Consider the following 12984-nt stretch of genomic DNA (forward strand, 5'->3'; position numbering starts at 1 on the left):
CTGCATTTACCTAGGGGTAAAGAGCTGCTTTGTTTCTGGGGATATTTTCCAAAACTACCGTATATAACAAGATAATTTACTTATTTAATCTGATGTTGCCTTGCATGGTTCTGAGTCTTCTGATCACATTAAACAGCATTCATTTTTCAGAACTATGCTGAGTAAAGTACTAAAAACTGCTTTTAAACACTGCTTTGAAATGATTAACAAGGTACTTATTTAATTTCTTTTAAAGCAAAGATATTAGAACACAACCAAAAACAGAAGTTGTGTTCAACATATACAACAAAAGGCAAAATTATCATCCAAAATTATACTTCCATAAATTATCTGAAGCCTAAACAGCATCTACCAATAAAGCTTTCCCAAACATAACGGAGGGGGCGTGGTGGCACAGTGGGTTTAGCCAGGTCCTGCTCTCTGGTGGGTCTGGGGTTCAAGTCCTGCTTGATGCGCCCTGCGACGGACTGGCGTCCCGTCCTGTGTGTGTGTCCCTCCACTTTTGCACCCTGTGTTGCCAGGTTAGGCTCTGGTTCACCGCGACCCCGCTTGGGACGAGCAGCTTCTGCCAACGCGTGCGTATAAACGTAACGGCCAAAACTTGACCTTAGAGATGTCACGTGGTCAATGATCCAGCCAGCAACTCATGACTCTAAGATCTTGCTGCTCTGTGCTTTGAACTCGTGGTTCAGAGCCATATTCAGATTAAAACACATTCACTGTAAGGTCATGAAAAAATATTTTACTGAGACATGGTAGGCAGAACAACTATCTGAGAATAATAATACAGGCACAAAACTGTGGTGCTGTAAGTTTTGCTACAAGCGGCACAGTGCTGAAGCAGCTAACATTTGGCATAGTCAGTCCAAGTAGGAAGCAAAATATGTTCTCAGCCTCAGTCATCCTGTAACAAAAGACAAACAACTGATTCAAAGGGAAAAGTTAACATCGGTTTTTAGTTAGACAAGAACATAAGGAACTGGTTTCTTTTACATTTGTCGTGTTACACAGGCAGTAGAAATTAATAAAGGCTGCATTTATTTGTAACGGACTAAATCTTTTACAAATACATTACAAACAGCATAAACGCTATCAGAGCGATTATTCAGATTTACTTATTAAACCAAACTGACGCCTTTCTTCAAAGTAAAGCAGCTTACTATATTAAGCTATATACAGTGATTTACATGTTTACAGAGCTACAATTTCTACTAGAGCGATTAGGAAAAATAGGGTGTTTTAGCTACAATATTGTGGTAATTAGTATCTGTGAACCTCTATCAATAACGTTAAAATAAACATAACTTTGATGTAGTTCTTAAACATCTTTAACATCGAATTCTTGTTTTCTTACCAAATTTTCACTTTAACCACATGAAACTATGTAAATACATTCAGGCTCTGCATATAATATTGTAATTTAAAGGTGTAATTTTACTTGTTTATGTCACTACTACTGCCATAACATTCAGTGATACACAGGAATTACGATCTACGAGTAACAACAGTACAAAAAACATTACTAAGGATTCTGTATGGTCTGGTACGGGAGGAGGTCCATGGGGGGGGACACACACCACGAGTTACCGCACTGGGTGACACCAACCCAAGTGACGCCACTGCCTGCTGCCTAACTATAAGACTGGACTTCATTTTTTAAATGTTTTCCAGGGATAGCCTGAATGGCCCCATTATGGTTATTCTAACGCATGTTCTTCATTATAACTGCTTCAGCAAAATATCAATCTGAACAAAGCATACTTGTTTCGGATAAAACCTCACTCAGTGGTAGACCCGTCCTCCACTCATCAACTCACATGTTGCCCCAACTTACCCATTCGTCATCTTCTGCTCCTTCACCAGGTCTGTCTGTTTTAGCTGCATCCCCTTCCACTACTTTGTTTGCCATTATCTTGTCAGTCCAAGATGCTCCAGTATGCTCGTCTCCAGCAAAGTTGCACTTGGTCACTGTGCCTCCATCTATCTTGGCTAAGGAAACTACAAAAAAAAAAAAAAAGTCTGTTTCTCAAATGTGTTAAAATTGGCTGTTTACACACACTGCATGTACAGTGTAACCTTAAGAGCATTTTCAGATTATCTTCAAAAGCTGTGCCATGTCACATTTTTGTGAAGAAAAACTTTGACAGTTTAATGAAACATTTTAAGGTGGCATGCGAAGACTTCAAGATTACTCTCGATCCCTTATTCTTTGCCTTGGTTTTGGACGTCTAGAAAGTCAATTTATGTGACAGAACACACCCAAATAACAAATGTCAAATTAGCACATCAGTTAGGCTTTGACTATTATAATCCAAACATGGCACATGGCCAAATATGCACAATAGTACACCTACAGCATCAGCCTGACATGGAAAAAGGTCATTTTCTAGCATGGCAAAAGCATTACACACACACACACACATTTTCTGAACCGCTCGTCCCATACGGGGTCGCAGGGAGCCAGAGCCTACCCGGCAAAAGCAGTAAAGTCCCAAAATGAACACAGATAAAACCAGCAGTCCTGAAAATTTCATGCTAACTCAACATTACATAAAACCCTGAAACAGAATCCACACTTACTTTTTTGTATGTGTAATTTTTGACAGCACATCAACATAAAGCGCAATGCAAACATTATGTAGTACAGATATTATAATTTAGTCATCTTGGGTTTCATACCAGTGAGCCAGCTCTTAATAATATTAAACATTTTTTTTAAACATGTATATAGATAACATATCAATTTCTATGGAAAAACGGGTTTTCAAATTAAACCACTTCTATTAACAAGTCTGTTCAGTAGTTTTTTTCTGCGAAACACAAGTGGTAAAGGCAACTGGGTGGAGCAACTAACATGTTATTACAACTGCTTTAATGATTAGATTACAGTCCACTTGGGTATCCAAACTTATGTCATTTTGGTCATTATAACAATCATCTTAGCGTAGCATCGGCGGTATAAATAGCTACGTATGTTAACACTCCCCTTTCCGGTCTTAATAATGACAGATGAAATATGTCAATTTGTTATAACAGCAATTTGTCATTACAACAGGCCAGAAAACAAGGATGACCACATTTGTCAGGATCCTACGTTACTTACAAATGAACGGTCCATCCCCTTTGGTCTTCAGACGAATGTCCTGGCCAGTCTCTAACTCAGTCTTCTCCATTTCCACCTCTGGGAGCCAGAAGGCCAGGGTGTCAGGGGGTGCATGCTTGTCTGTAATCCTCAGCAGCTCTTCCTTATTGACCAGAGCTCTCAGCTCATCCACAGAAAGCCGGTCTGTCTCCCCCTTCGCTTCGACCTCTGTAAAAAAAAAAAGAAAAAACAAGCCAGAATTCAAGCTTCCCAGACCAAGAAAACAACAAACACAATACGCTACATAATATGGTGTTCCATTATTGGACCTACAGTCAGTGCATACTTTGTGAAGAAATTAAAATAAAACATAAATTTGAACTAGCATTCATGCAAACAATGCAAACATAATTAACTCATTTTATCTAGAAATAAAATCTGTGAGAACACAGATTTGGAAATACTGCATGCATAATATATGGATTATAATTTCACTGAAACACACCAGCAATTTCCACAAAATATAAGAATGATAAAAAATTAGTAAGACATATGTATTTGTTGCCATAAATAAGTGTACTGGTTTGTAGATTACACAGAGGAACTTTACTGCATAACTATTTTTCAATGTAAGTAAATAAGGGGAAAAACATTAATTTAATGTGAATTTTACTGTCCCTGTAGCAAATTTAAATTTTTATTTCATACAGAAGAGATGTACACACATTTGTTGCAGTTTTCTAATTATTTACTGTGGATGAGCCAAGTTTGAAGTTTATTAATGTTAAAAACTCTGCAGACCAAGGGGGACGCGGTGGGTTTCCCGGGTCCTGCTCTCCGGTTGGTCTGGGGTTTGAGTCCCGCTTGAGGTGCCTTGCGGTGGACAGGCGTCCCGTCCCGGGTGTGCCCCTTCCCCCTCTAGCCTTGCGCCCTGTGTTGCCGGGTTAGGCTCTGGTTTGCTGCAACCCCGCTCAGGACAAGCGGTTTCAGACTGTGTGTGTGTGTATTCTGCAGACCCTCCAACCCCCTATGCCAGAGAAAAGGAGATCCCAGGTCGATCACTGCACTTACTGAAAGAAGACATGAGGTACCCTGTGTTCACCTTCCTCGTTTCGCTGAAGTTCGGCTCAACCTCGTTGCCCTTGGAGTCGAATTTCCTTCGATGGACTCGACTGGATTTGACGTACAGGACATAGTAGCGATCCTGTCAAAGACAGAGAGGCAAAAAAACATTTTGAAAAACAGAAAATCGTATCAGATACCTGTGTTCAAGGTGACTGACCACGTTCGACAACTTTACAAGTTGCCCATTTTTACAGCGGGGTATTCTTACTCTACAAACTGAGGGTAAGAGCTTTACCAACTAGTGTAGCAACACTACAGCAGGAGTGGGATTCACACCGGGGGCAACTGCCCTAACAACTACACCACCTGCTGGTCTAGTAAACTTCACTTGTAAAACTTGTTCATTTAAACTTAATAGCAGTACATAAAATGACCAATTTTACATGTATTTATTTAGCAGATGCTTTTCTCCAAAGCGACTTCCAATGAACTCTATGTAGTGTTATCACTGTATCTAGCAGTGTAAGTCATCTTGGTGAATAAGGTGTGTGACTTATCACCAAGATGACTTACACTGCTAGATACACTACTTATGGGTCACTCATCCATACACCAGTGAAACACACTTTCTCTCTTATTTTAACAGTTAATACAGAGTATTTTTTGCTCACTGTGACGCGGGGAAGCAGCACTTTTCTATGACGACGTCGTTACCTTGTGGTTGTTCGTATCGGTAACAACGTGTCGAGATACATCCACCAGTTTTCCTTCCAGAATAACACCGAGACCGCTGGGGGATATGAAAATCAAGTTAATTCCAAACTGCTACGAGTTCAAAGTACTTTCGAAACTCGAAGAAAACCGCCGTTTTGCTCGTCAGAAACTTTGGCAAAGCGTTCTGCTGTTCTCTGTATCATCATGATCATGTCAGTATGGCCGGTTCGTACTGTGTAACGCTCACACATGGCAATGAAACGTATCAACCGTCGAAGTTAGGGTTAGATCAGTGTTGAAGTGAGTAATGATGTCGAAAAAAACGCATTATATTTAAATGTTACATTTTTTGCAAGTGTGTCGATCTAAAACCAATCGGATCGACTGATGCCTCAGGCTCAGGTGAATTCGCGCGCCAGCAGCAGGACATTCACATTGCTGTTACCTCTGATACGAACACGGGTTCCACGGGCGGCCTATCTTTTCATTATTAACTGCTTTGTTCTGCAGCGCCGTGTTGTCGTATATTCGACTCATTGCAAAACTCGGGGATAAAAGTTGGAGATGAAGCGACTAGGAAAAAAACCAGGCGTTTCTGCGCCACTTCTCCGCTCCGCGAATACTTCCTGAACGCCCGGTGCCGTGGGTTCCCGCAGGAGGAAACACTCTCAGCGGATCAGTTCTCTTGTCTTCTCTCAGTTGTGCCACTCTGTTAAAAGTCTTTTCTCTGTTATGACTTATTTTGTCAAACGAATACACCGTTTAATAAACTAATGAGTAGTAGTAGAAAAAATACAGCGAAATGACTTCCCCCTCAGGGGATGGTAGATTCCGTCACCATTCAAGGCCTTCCTTAAAGGCAAACGATATTCCACAAACTAAGCACTAAAAAGTATTAATGGCTTAAGACTGGGGACGATTTTTTTGTTTATCATATCATTGTACGAATGATGTTTACTTGAATATGATTTTATATTTGTTGCTTTACAGCTATACAGCCACACATTCACCCCATGAACTGCTACTTCCATTATCTGTCAACCTTTGGCTGTTAACAGCACACTTGAGAGTTTGTTTAATCTGAAGAAATAATTAAAACATAACTGGACAGCTTATGTACAGCAACAATAAACGTCCAAAATTCAGTAATCATTCTTGACTCCATTCAGGGTCTTTGCCCTTTTTTTGGCACGTTCAGTCTCTTCCACATTGTTTGCTCCAAACTCGCTTGCGCCTCGCCATTCTCTGGGGTTCCGGGTTTCCATCAGAATCGTCAACGGAGGCATCGAAATCCTCCCTCTCACAATTCTGAGCGTTCTAAAAGTGAAGGACAGGCATGAGTTGTTGCTATAAATGTATTAAAAATGAAACATTCGTACTCGAGTTCTCCATTCTCAAAGGCCCCAAAGCAAACAAAATGTTCACCTTTTGACAGCTTGCAGTCTTTTTCTTTTTGTTCTTCCCATCTATTGTGTTTTGTTGCATGTCTGCAGAAAGAGATGCTGGTGAGACTTTTTTTTCTGACATCCTTAAAATAACTTAACATGACACGGACAGTCACAAGACTCATTACAACTACAGCTTATACAACAAAACATCAGGATCCAATTTGCTAGAGAGACACAGCCCACAAGTATTTCCTTATTACTTGTCTTCTCTCTGAATTATGGTTAGTGCTTCCATTATCTGTCAATCTTTGGCTGTTTTTGCCCAGCTTTAGAACAGATATAATGTCAAAAGCAAAATGAGTGCCTCACAGTTTCCAGGGCAACTGCCCAACTGTAAGTTTAACCACACATTTCTCCTTTGGCTCCAATTTCCAGGCGCCTCCACCTCATAGAGACGATCCCTCTGAGACTCATGGACAATCAGGTACTTCGAGCACACTGCAAACAGAAAAACGTTTTATCCCATGTAAAATAGCAGTTATTTTCAACTAATTTCCATTTTTAGTCATTTTCCTTTTGATTTTGACCTCTGGCGAAAATTAATGAAAAAGTAATTACTATTCATAAAATAATGAATGTTTATGATATTTTATGTTTACTGGGTCAAAGGTCCAAAGCTCTTTGCACGTATATAGTGATAATAATAATATCTTATATTGCACTAGACAGTGTAACAATAACAAGCATTCCATGTCTTTTAGTTCGACAAGATAACAGCTACCACTCCACCCTGGTTCATTACTATATATAATTCGTTATTAAAATCTTCATGAGATAATTATAATTTGTTTAAATTTTACTTTCTCATGTGGTCAGCACCCTTAAAACCAATCATGCCTGATAAACATTTTCTTCTGCATAAAAGCTACACCCTTGAAATACAGAAATTTTCCTCCCTGCCTTTAAATTATATATTATAAAAAATAAATATAATGGCTTTTGACATTACAAAAAGAATATATTGTATTTTGGAACAACAGACCTTCATATAGTCTTTGAAATACTGTACCTATTAACTCAGTTGCTATTTTTGGCCACTGGTCCATTATCATCATTAAAACTGAAGTGTGTCATTTTTGACTATTTTCAGCAGCACAGGAATAAACAGGAATAAGTGTCAAGGAGTATTCAGGTATTACTGAACACTATAGCAGGTATTATATACACAACGATGGGTGAAAACTTTACAATACACACCCTGGTACATGTTGGCAGATATTGGGCTGCTAATTCCTACAGTTTCTTCTTTGGAGAAGGATGAGCAAAAATCTCCAAGAATCCAGAGAGCAAAGCCCCTCCTCCTCCAGTGTTTCCTCACAAAAACTGTGTCCAGCACAGGAAGCTGATAGCACTCACTGGTGTATCTGTCACACAAGCTACCTGAGTGAACAGGATGGTGTTATTTATTTTGTGCCTGCAAAATAAGATCTCGTTACATCAAAAATTAGATTGTGGCAGATTTGCAAAAGATACGTGAACACACAAATTGTGGGAGCAAACCTGAGCACTTGGAGGAAACCAACACAGATATGGGCAGAACATGCAATCTCCAAGCACAATGAGCTGGGTTCAAACCTATGACCATAAACCTATGAAGAGCCCAGGTGCTGTGAGGCAGCAGTGCTACCCACTGCACCACTGTGCTGCCGAAATGCAGAACATATAATGTGTGTGTGTGTGTGTGTGTGTGTGTGTGTGTGCCCTTATGACAGAGAAGTAAACATAGAATTAATGCAAGGGCTCTCTTAGCTGGTGACCTGGCCTTTTAACACAAAGCCGTTTAGAGAAACTCATGAAGATAACATCATATTGAGGTCTTTGAAAACATTGGCATGACCCCTTGACATATACAGTAAGCAAAAATTCTGTTACAACTAGGCTGGGGACATGGATTTTACATTTGTTATTTGACATCCCTTCCTGGGCGGTGTTTCATTATTGATTGGTTCTGATTTTCTACTCTAAGTCACATAGTACACCTTAATATATCATTACACTTTTGTTTTAACTGTAGAATAACAATAAAAATACATAAAAATCAACCCACCTTTCTTCTTAACACTGTAGAAGCCGATAGCTTCCCCGTCCTGCCAAAGAATTTTGGCTATTTCCTTTGCAGGGTGGGGGGCAAAATATATGCCTTCATTTATGGGTCTCTCCAATATTCCAAAAATAATCTGACTCAAGAGAAAAAGCACCACTCTTTCTCCAGGAGACTCGACCTGTGTACACAATGCATGTAAACAGTTAGAAGATAAAGATGCAGGCCAGAAAATTGTGTTTGACTCTGGGTCTGTTTCAAATACACAAAATCAGTGCTTGCAGAACTTGACTTTTTGCATATCAAAGTTTGGGGTGGTCTTGTGAAAGAATCTTTACCGTAATAAGGCCAGATCTGGATGTGCAAGCAGTTTTTAAGGCATCATTCAGAGCCCACCATTTTCCATGCAGATACAATGCGACCACTGCAGAAGAATATGTTATTTCTTCACAGCTTAAAAAAAACTATGACAGTAAAGCCTTAAATCTGCATATTGGAGGTGGTTTGGCCTTATTGTAAGATACTAACCTTTTGCTTTGTCTTCAGGTGTGTGCAGAGCCAAAACTGAGTAAGCTGGGTCATCGTCACCAAAAAGCAAGAGACGACTCACATTGGCATGAGTTACATCCAGCTGAGGGAGTTAAAATGTAACTTTAAATTTCAGTATGATCAAGGCTTGTTTAAAATGGGAAACCACCAGAAATGCGTGGCAGGAATCTACAATGAATGTAATGATTTTTTTTCTGGTGAGAATTTAACTTTAAAAAGCAACCTCTTCACCATCTGGGAGAAGAACAGAGTCATTCTTCAAGGGGAAGTGTGATTCCAGATTTGACAGGTACTTCTCTGCACTGGTCCTCATGGTGTTATAGTCCAGACTGGGCACATCAACAGGATAGCACTCTGACAAAGATACATTTTTCATCAGTCTTATTATAGGCAAGTCAGTGATTCTGTGATGTTAAATTCTGTACAGCTATTAATATTGTTGTGACAGTACTTAGGCCGAGTTCTTACATAACTTAAGAGCCGATGAAATTGATTGTTTACTTACTCTGGAATTTTTTTTGTACATAAAAAAAACAATTCTTAACACAAACTTGAAACTGACTACTTTCATCTATGGAACACCGACCGATATTTTTTGAATGTATGATTTTAAAGACTTTCACAACTAAGATACTGTTTTCTTTTTTAACCTGCACGAAATTTTTATCTGTTGGATTAGTGTGTCAATATCATATGACGCGCGAGGATAGTTAGTTCAGGGTACAGGACTCTTTGCTGACTGATAACATTCTTGGTTAAAAAAAAAATTGAAAAAAACACTAACTAACCATCAAGGAACAACAGATGCTTTTAATGAAGTTTAATACTTTGTTCTAAAGTGTATTCCAGGATCTTACCTGAAAAGCGCGAACGTTCCGCACCAGTTTCCATTTTCGCAAGGAGTTTGACCCGCTAAGAGGACTGGAGCGCCTCTTTTGTGCGACGGCACCGCCACCTGATGTCACTCTCTGAAACTGCAGCACCACAATCGTTACGTTCAGGGCTGTAATAATAATAATAATAGTAATAATAAGAATCACCTGTTATTGTCTTTGATTATATTGTGCAAATGTAAGTGTTACAATCAATCATAATCTTTGTTTATCCAGAACTTTTGTCCAAGGCACCTTTCAATATTAAATGGCAAAACCTTAAGAGAAATGAAAAATGGAACTGTTATAAAGGTGCACTGCCTCCTCATATTGCAAATGTTCGAATTATTAATTGTCCTAGTTATTTATTAATTCATATTTAAGTGCATTTTTTTCTAATGTTTCTGTTTGTTACTGAGTAAGCATGGTCTGCCTTTCGATGCCTGGAGTTAAGTGGTAGTAAAACGCACCAAGAGAGTATAAGGGAGTGGGATCACCTTTATTCAATTCCATTCCACAGTGTTTACAGCGGTCCTGTCTCGTGATGCCAATCTATGACTACAACCGGTTGTCCCGAGCAGATCTGGTAACACGGGGTACAAGGCCAAAGAGACACACCCTAGACGGGACACTAGTCCGCCACAAGACACTCCAAACAGGCCTCAAACCCCAGACCCACCACACACCAGTCAGTGGTCAAGCCTGCTGCACCACCACGCCCCCCTCATAGTATGCAATGCAATGTCTACAACCACTTGTCCCAAGCAGAGTCGTGGCGAGCCAGAGCCTACCTGGCAACAGAGGGTGCAAGGCCAAAGGGGGAGGGGACACACCCTGTATGGGACGTCAGTCCGCCACAAGGCAACCTAAGCAGGGCTCGAACCCCAAACCCGCCACGCCACCGTGTCCCCGCTACTCTGTCCGTGATCTATAATAATAACATAGTGTCTGCAACTCAAGCCCTCCACTAGGGATAGAGGCTGGTACATTTTCATTTCAGAACCGCTTGTCCCATACGGGGTCATGGGGAACCGGAGCCTACCCGGCAACACAGGGCGTAAGGCTGGAGGGGGAGGGGACACACCAAGTGTCACATCCCACGGGGTCACTGCCCCTCCTGGTCAGAGGCGGCGCCACTCAGTGCCGCTAGCTAACGCTTACCTATCACCTCACAGTCTCGTAGGACATGGAGGTATAAAAGGAGCCAGCGGAGCAGAACTAGTCGCGGATTCTTAATCAGCAGTTCTCTTGTGCTTCGTTGGCGATTGGTAGTCTCTTGTTCCCTCAGTTTGTTTCCTAGGTGTGCATGTTCCAGTCCCGAGTGCCCGTCCCGTCAGTTCCTGCCTCTTGTTCTTCAGTCCTGGTCCATCGTTCCTGTCCGGTATTTTGTCACGTCTCAGGGTTGCGGTCAGACTCACAGATTAGCGTTTCACTGTTCACCGTAGTTCCAACACCGTGTGTGTTTCCTGGTCTCGTGTTTCTTGTTTCACTTCCACCGAGTGTCTTACAATACTCACCGTACACGTCTAACCTCACACTGCACGTGAAGTCATTATATATTTCGTCTGTGTTTGGACGTAATAGCAACGCGCGTCCGTGTCGGACTCCCGTCCGGACGCTACAGAAGAATCCGCCCGCTAGTATGACTTCAGCGGAATGGCGTGAGCTGGCGGATCTGACAGAGGCGAACCAAGAACAACTCCTGGTTTGCACAAACGCCGCTAGCCGCCTCACAGATCAGTTGGAGCGGTTGACACGACTCCTCGGTCACGGTGGGCGGGGCGCCGATCCGACCAGTTCGCAAACGCATGATGATTGGCGGACATGTCTTTTTGATCGTCTTTATGCTTCCTCGGGTCCTCGCGCGGAGCCCACGAGCCCTGTGCAGACCAGTGGGATCAGCGCTACTGAGCAGCTGTCCGTTCCCTTCCAGGAGGCTTTGCAAGGTAGCAGAGGTGAGAACCAGAATTACACAGAATACTCAATCTCCAGTCCAGCCTCTCTGTTCCCAGGGCCCTACTCTCCTGAATCACCCCCTAGCCCAGACAGAGAGACAGTTCTTCCCCAGCACCAAGAGTTTTCAGGTGCGTTCCTGGTCTCCAGTGGAGAAGACATCCAGCCCCCGATTGTCAAGACCACTCTCTCAGGAGTTCTCGCCGGATTACCGGAGCAACTCCGGTTCCAGCCGGACCCCGACGCCGCCAGGGCAGCAGGTGCCCTACAGCCCTGTGGACAGTGAGCCGGCTCAAGCACGCAACCTTGTCAGCTGTGCAGGGCTCGAAGAACAGTGCGTCAGACAGGGAATAATACGACTCAGTAACGGGCGTGTGACAGAGGAGGAAAGGAGGCGCCGTTTTCTGCAACGCTTGTGCTTTTACTGTGGAGCTGCGGATCACGTTCAGGTTTCCTGCCCAGTGCGGCCACCCCGTGGATCCCAACGGACCGACTTACTGGTGAGTGATGTATCTCTCCATACCTCCCTGTTGACATTACCAGTTACAGTATCCTGGGGTTTCCAGCAGCAGCAGACGAAAGCTATGGTAGACAGTGGCGCTGCAGGGAATTTCATGGATCATGATATGGCCGCGTCCTGGGGCTTGCCCTGTGCCCGATGCCCAAAACCCCTGGCTGTTAAAGCTATTGATGGCGCTCCAATCGGGTCGGGGCGTGTAGAGCAGCGCACAGAGCCCGTTACTATGCAGGTAGGGCCACTCCATAAGGAACAGATATGGTTCTATCTGATTAAGTCCCCTGATAACCCCATTATTTTGGGATACCCATGGTTATGCACCCATGACCCTATTATCTCTTGGAGTGAGGGGAAACTGCTGTCTTGGGGACAGCAGTGTCCCAAACACCTGGAGACGTCTTGTAACTCCACATCCATAGAGAGCCCTAATGCAGATCTGCCCCTGCAGCTTCCAAGGGAGTATGCAGATCTAGTGGCGGTGTTTAGCAAACACAAGGCTGCAGAACTGCCTCCTCATAGACCTTGGGATTGTGCTATAGATCTTTTTTCGGGCACTACACCCCCTAGGGGGCGGGTATACCCTCTTTCTCAACCTGAACATCAGGCAATGGAGGCTTATATAACGGAGGCACTAGAAGCCGGATTCATCCGGCCGTCTACCTCTCCAGCTTCCGCTGGCTTTTTCTTTGTTGAGAAAAAGGACGGGGGTTTGCGCCCCTGTATTGATTATCGGGGGCTAAATG

The 12984-nt window shown here is 42.5% G+C and overlaps 2 protein-coding genes across 3 annotated transcripts; both read right to left on the minus strand.

Moving 5' to 3' along the window:
• Positions 1–501: 501 nt before the first annotated feature.
• Positions 502–5690, minus strand: arpin (actin related protein 2/3 complex inhibitor). The gene is made up of 6 exons (XM_018739312.2): positions 5307–5690; positions 4862–4937; positions 4154–4286; positions 3104–3310; positions 1835–1998; positions 502–904 (listed from the first exon to the last, which is right to left on the minus strand). Exons 1-6 carry the CDS (start codon positions 5396–5398, stop codon positions 896–898), a joined length of 681 nt encoding a protein of 226 aa, XP_018594828.2. The 5' UTR covers positions 5399–5690; the 3' UTR covers positions 502–895.
• Positions 5691–5912: 222 nt separating this feature from the next.
• On the minus strand, positions 5913–9821 carry fam169b (family with sequence similarity 169 member B). Of its 2 annotated transcripts, XM_018739341.2 has the most exons (9): positions 9757–9821; positions 9123–9253; positions 8879–8981; positions 8689–8774; positions 8357–8531; positions 7507–7689; positions 6619–6747; positions 6287–6348; positions 5913–6178 (listed from the first exon to the last, which is right to left on the minus strand). In XM_018739341.2, exons 1-9 carry the CDS (start codon positions 9788–9790, stop codon positions 6056–6058), a joined length of 1026 nt encoding a protein of 341 aa, XP_018594857.2. In that variant the 5' UTR covers positions 9791–9821; the 3' UTR covers positions 5913–6055. The 2 variants fall into 2 exon arrangements, with proteins under 2 accessions (XP_018594857.2, XP_018594858.2); XM_018739342.2 differs by lacking the exon at positions 8689–8774 and having other exon boundaries at positions 8879–8923.
• Positions 9822–12984: the final 3163 nt, after the last annotated feature.

This window comes from Scleropages formosus, chromosome 7 (assembly GCF_900964775.1).
Source record: "Scleropages formosus chromosome 7, fSclFor1.1, whole genome shotgun sequence".
Taxonomy (NCBI): domain Eukaryota; kingdom Metazoa; phylum Chordata; class Actinopteri; order Osteoglossiformes; family Osteoglossidae; genus Scleropages; species Scleropages formosus.

Bases quoted from the DNA above. Each gene is read 5' to 3' on its own strand.
- arpin (XM_018739312.2), bottom strand. From the start codon at position 5,398: ATGAGTCGAATATACGACAACACGGCGCTGCAGAACAAAGCAGTTAAT. The intron at 4,287-4,861 runs GTAACGACGTCG...TGTCTTTGACAG, and splicing joins CCGATACGAACAACCACAAG to GATCGCTACTATGTCCTGTA. The intron at 1,999-3,103 runs GTAAGTAACGTA...TTTTTTTTGTAG, and splicing joins AGGGGATGGACCGTTCATTT to TTTCCTTAGCCAAGATAGAT.
- fam169b (XM_018739341.2), bottom strand. From the start codon at position 9,790: ATGGAAACTGGTGCGGAACGTTCGCGCTTTTCAG. The intron at 8,775-8,878 runs GTTAGTATCTTA...ATTCTTCTGCAG, and splicing joins ACCTGAAGACAAAGCAAAAG to TGGTCGCATTGTATCTGCAT. The intron at 6,179-6,286 runs GTGAACATTTTG...CTTCACTTTTAG, and splicing joins AGACTGCAAGCTGTCAAAAG to AACGCTCAGAATTGTGAGAG.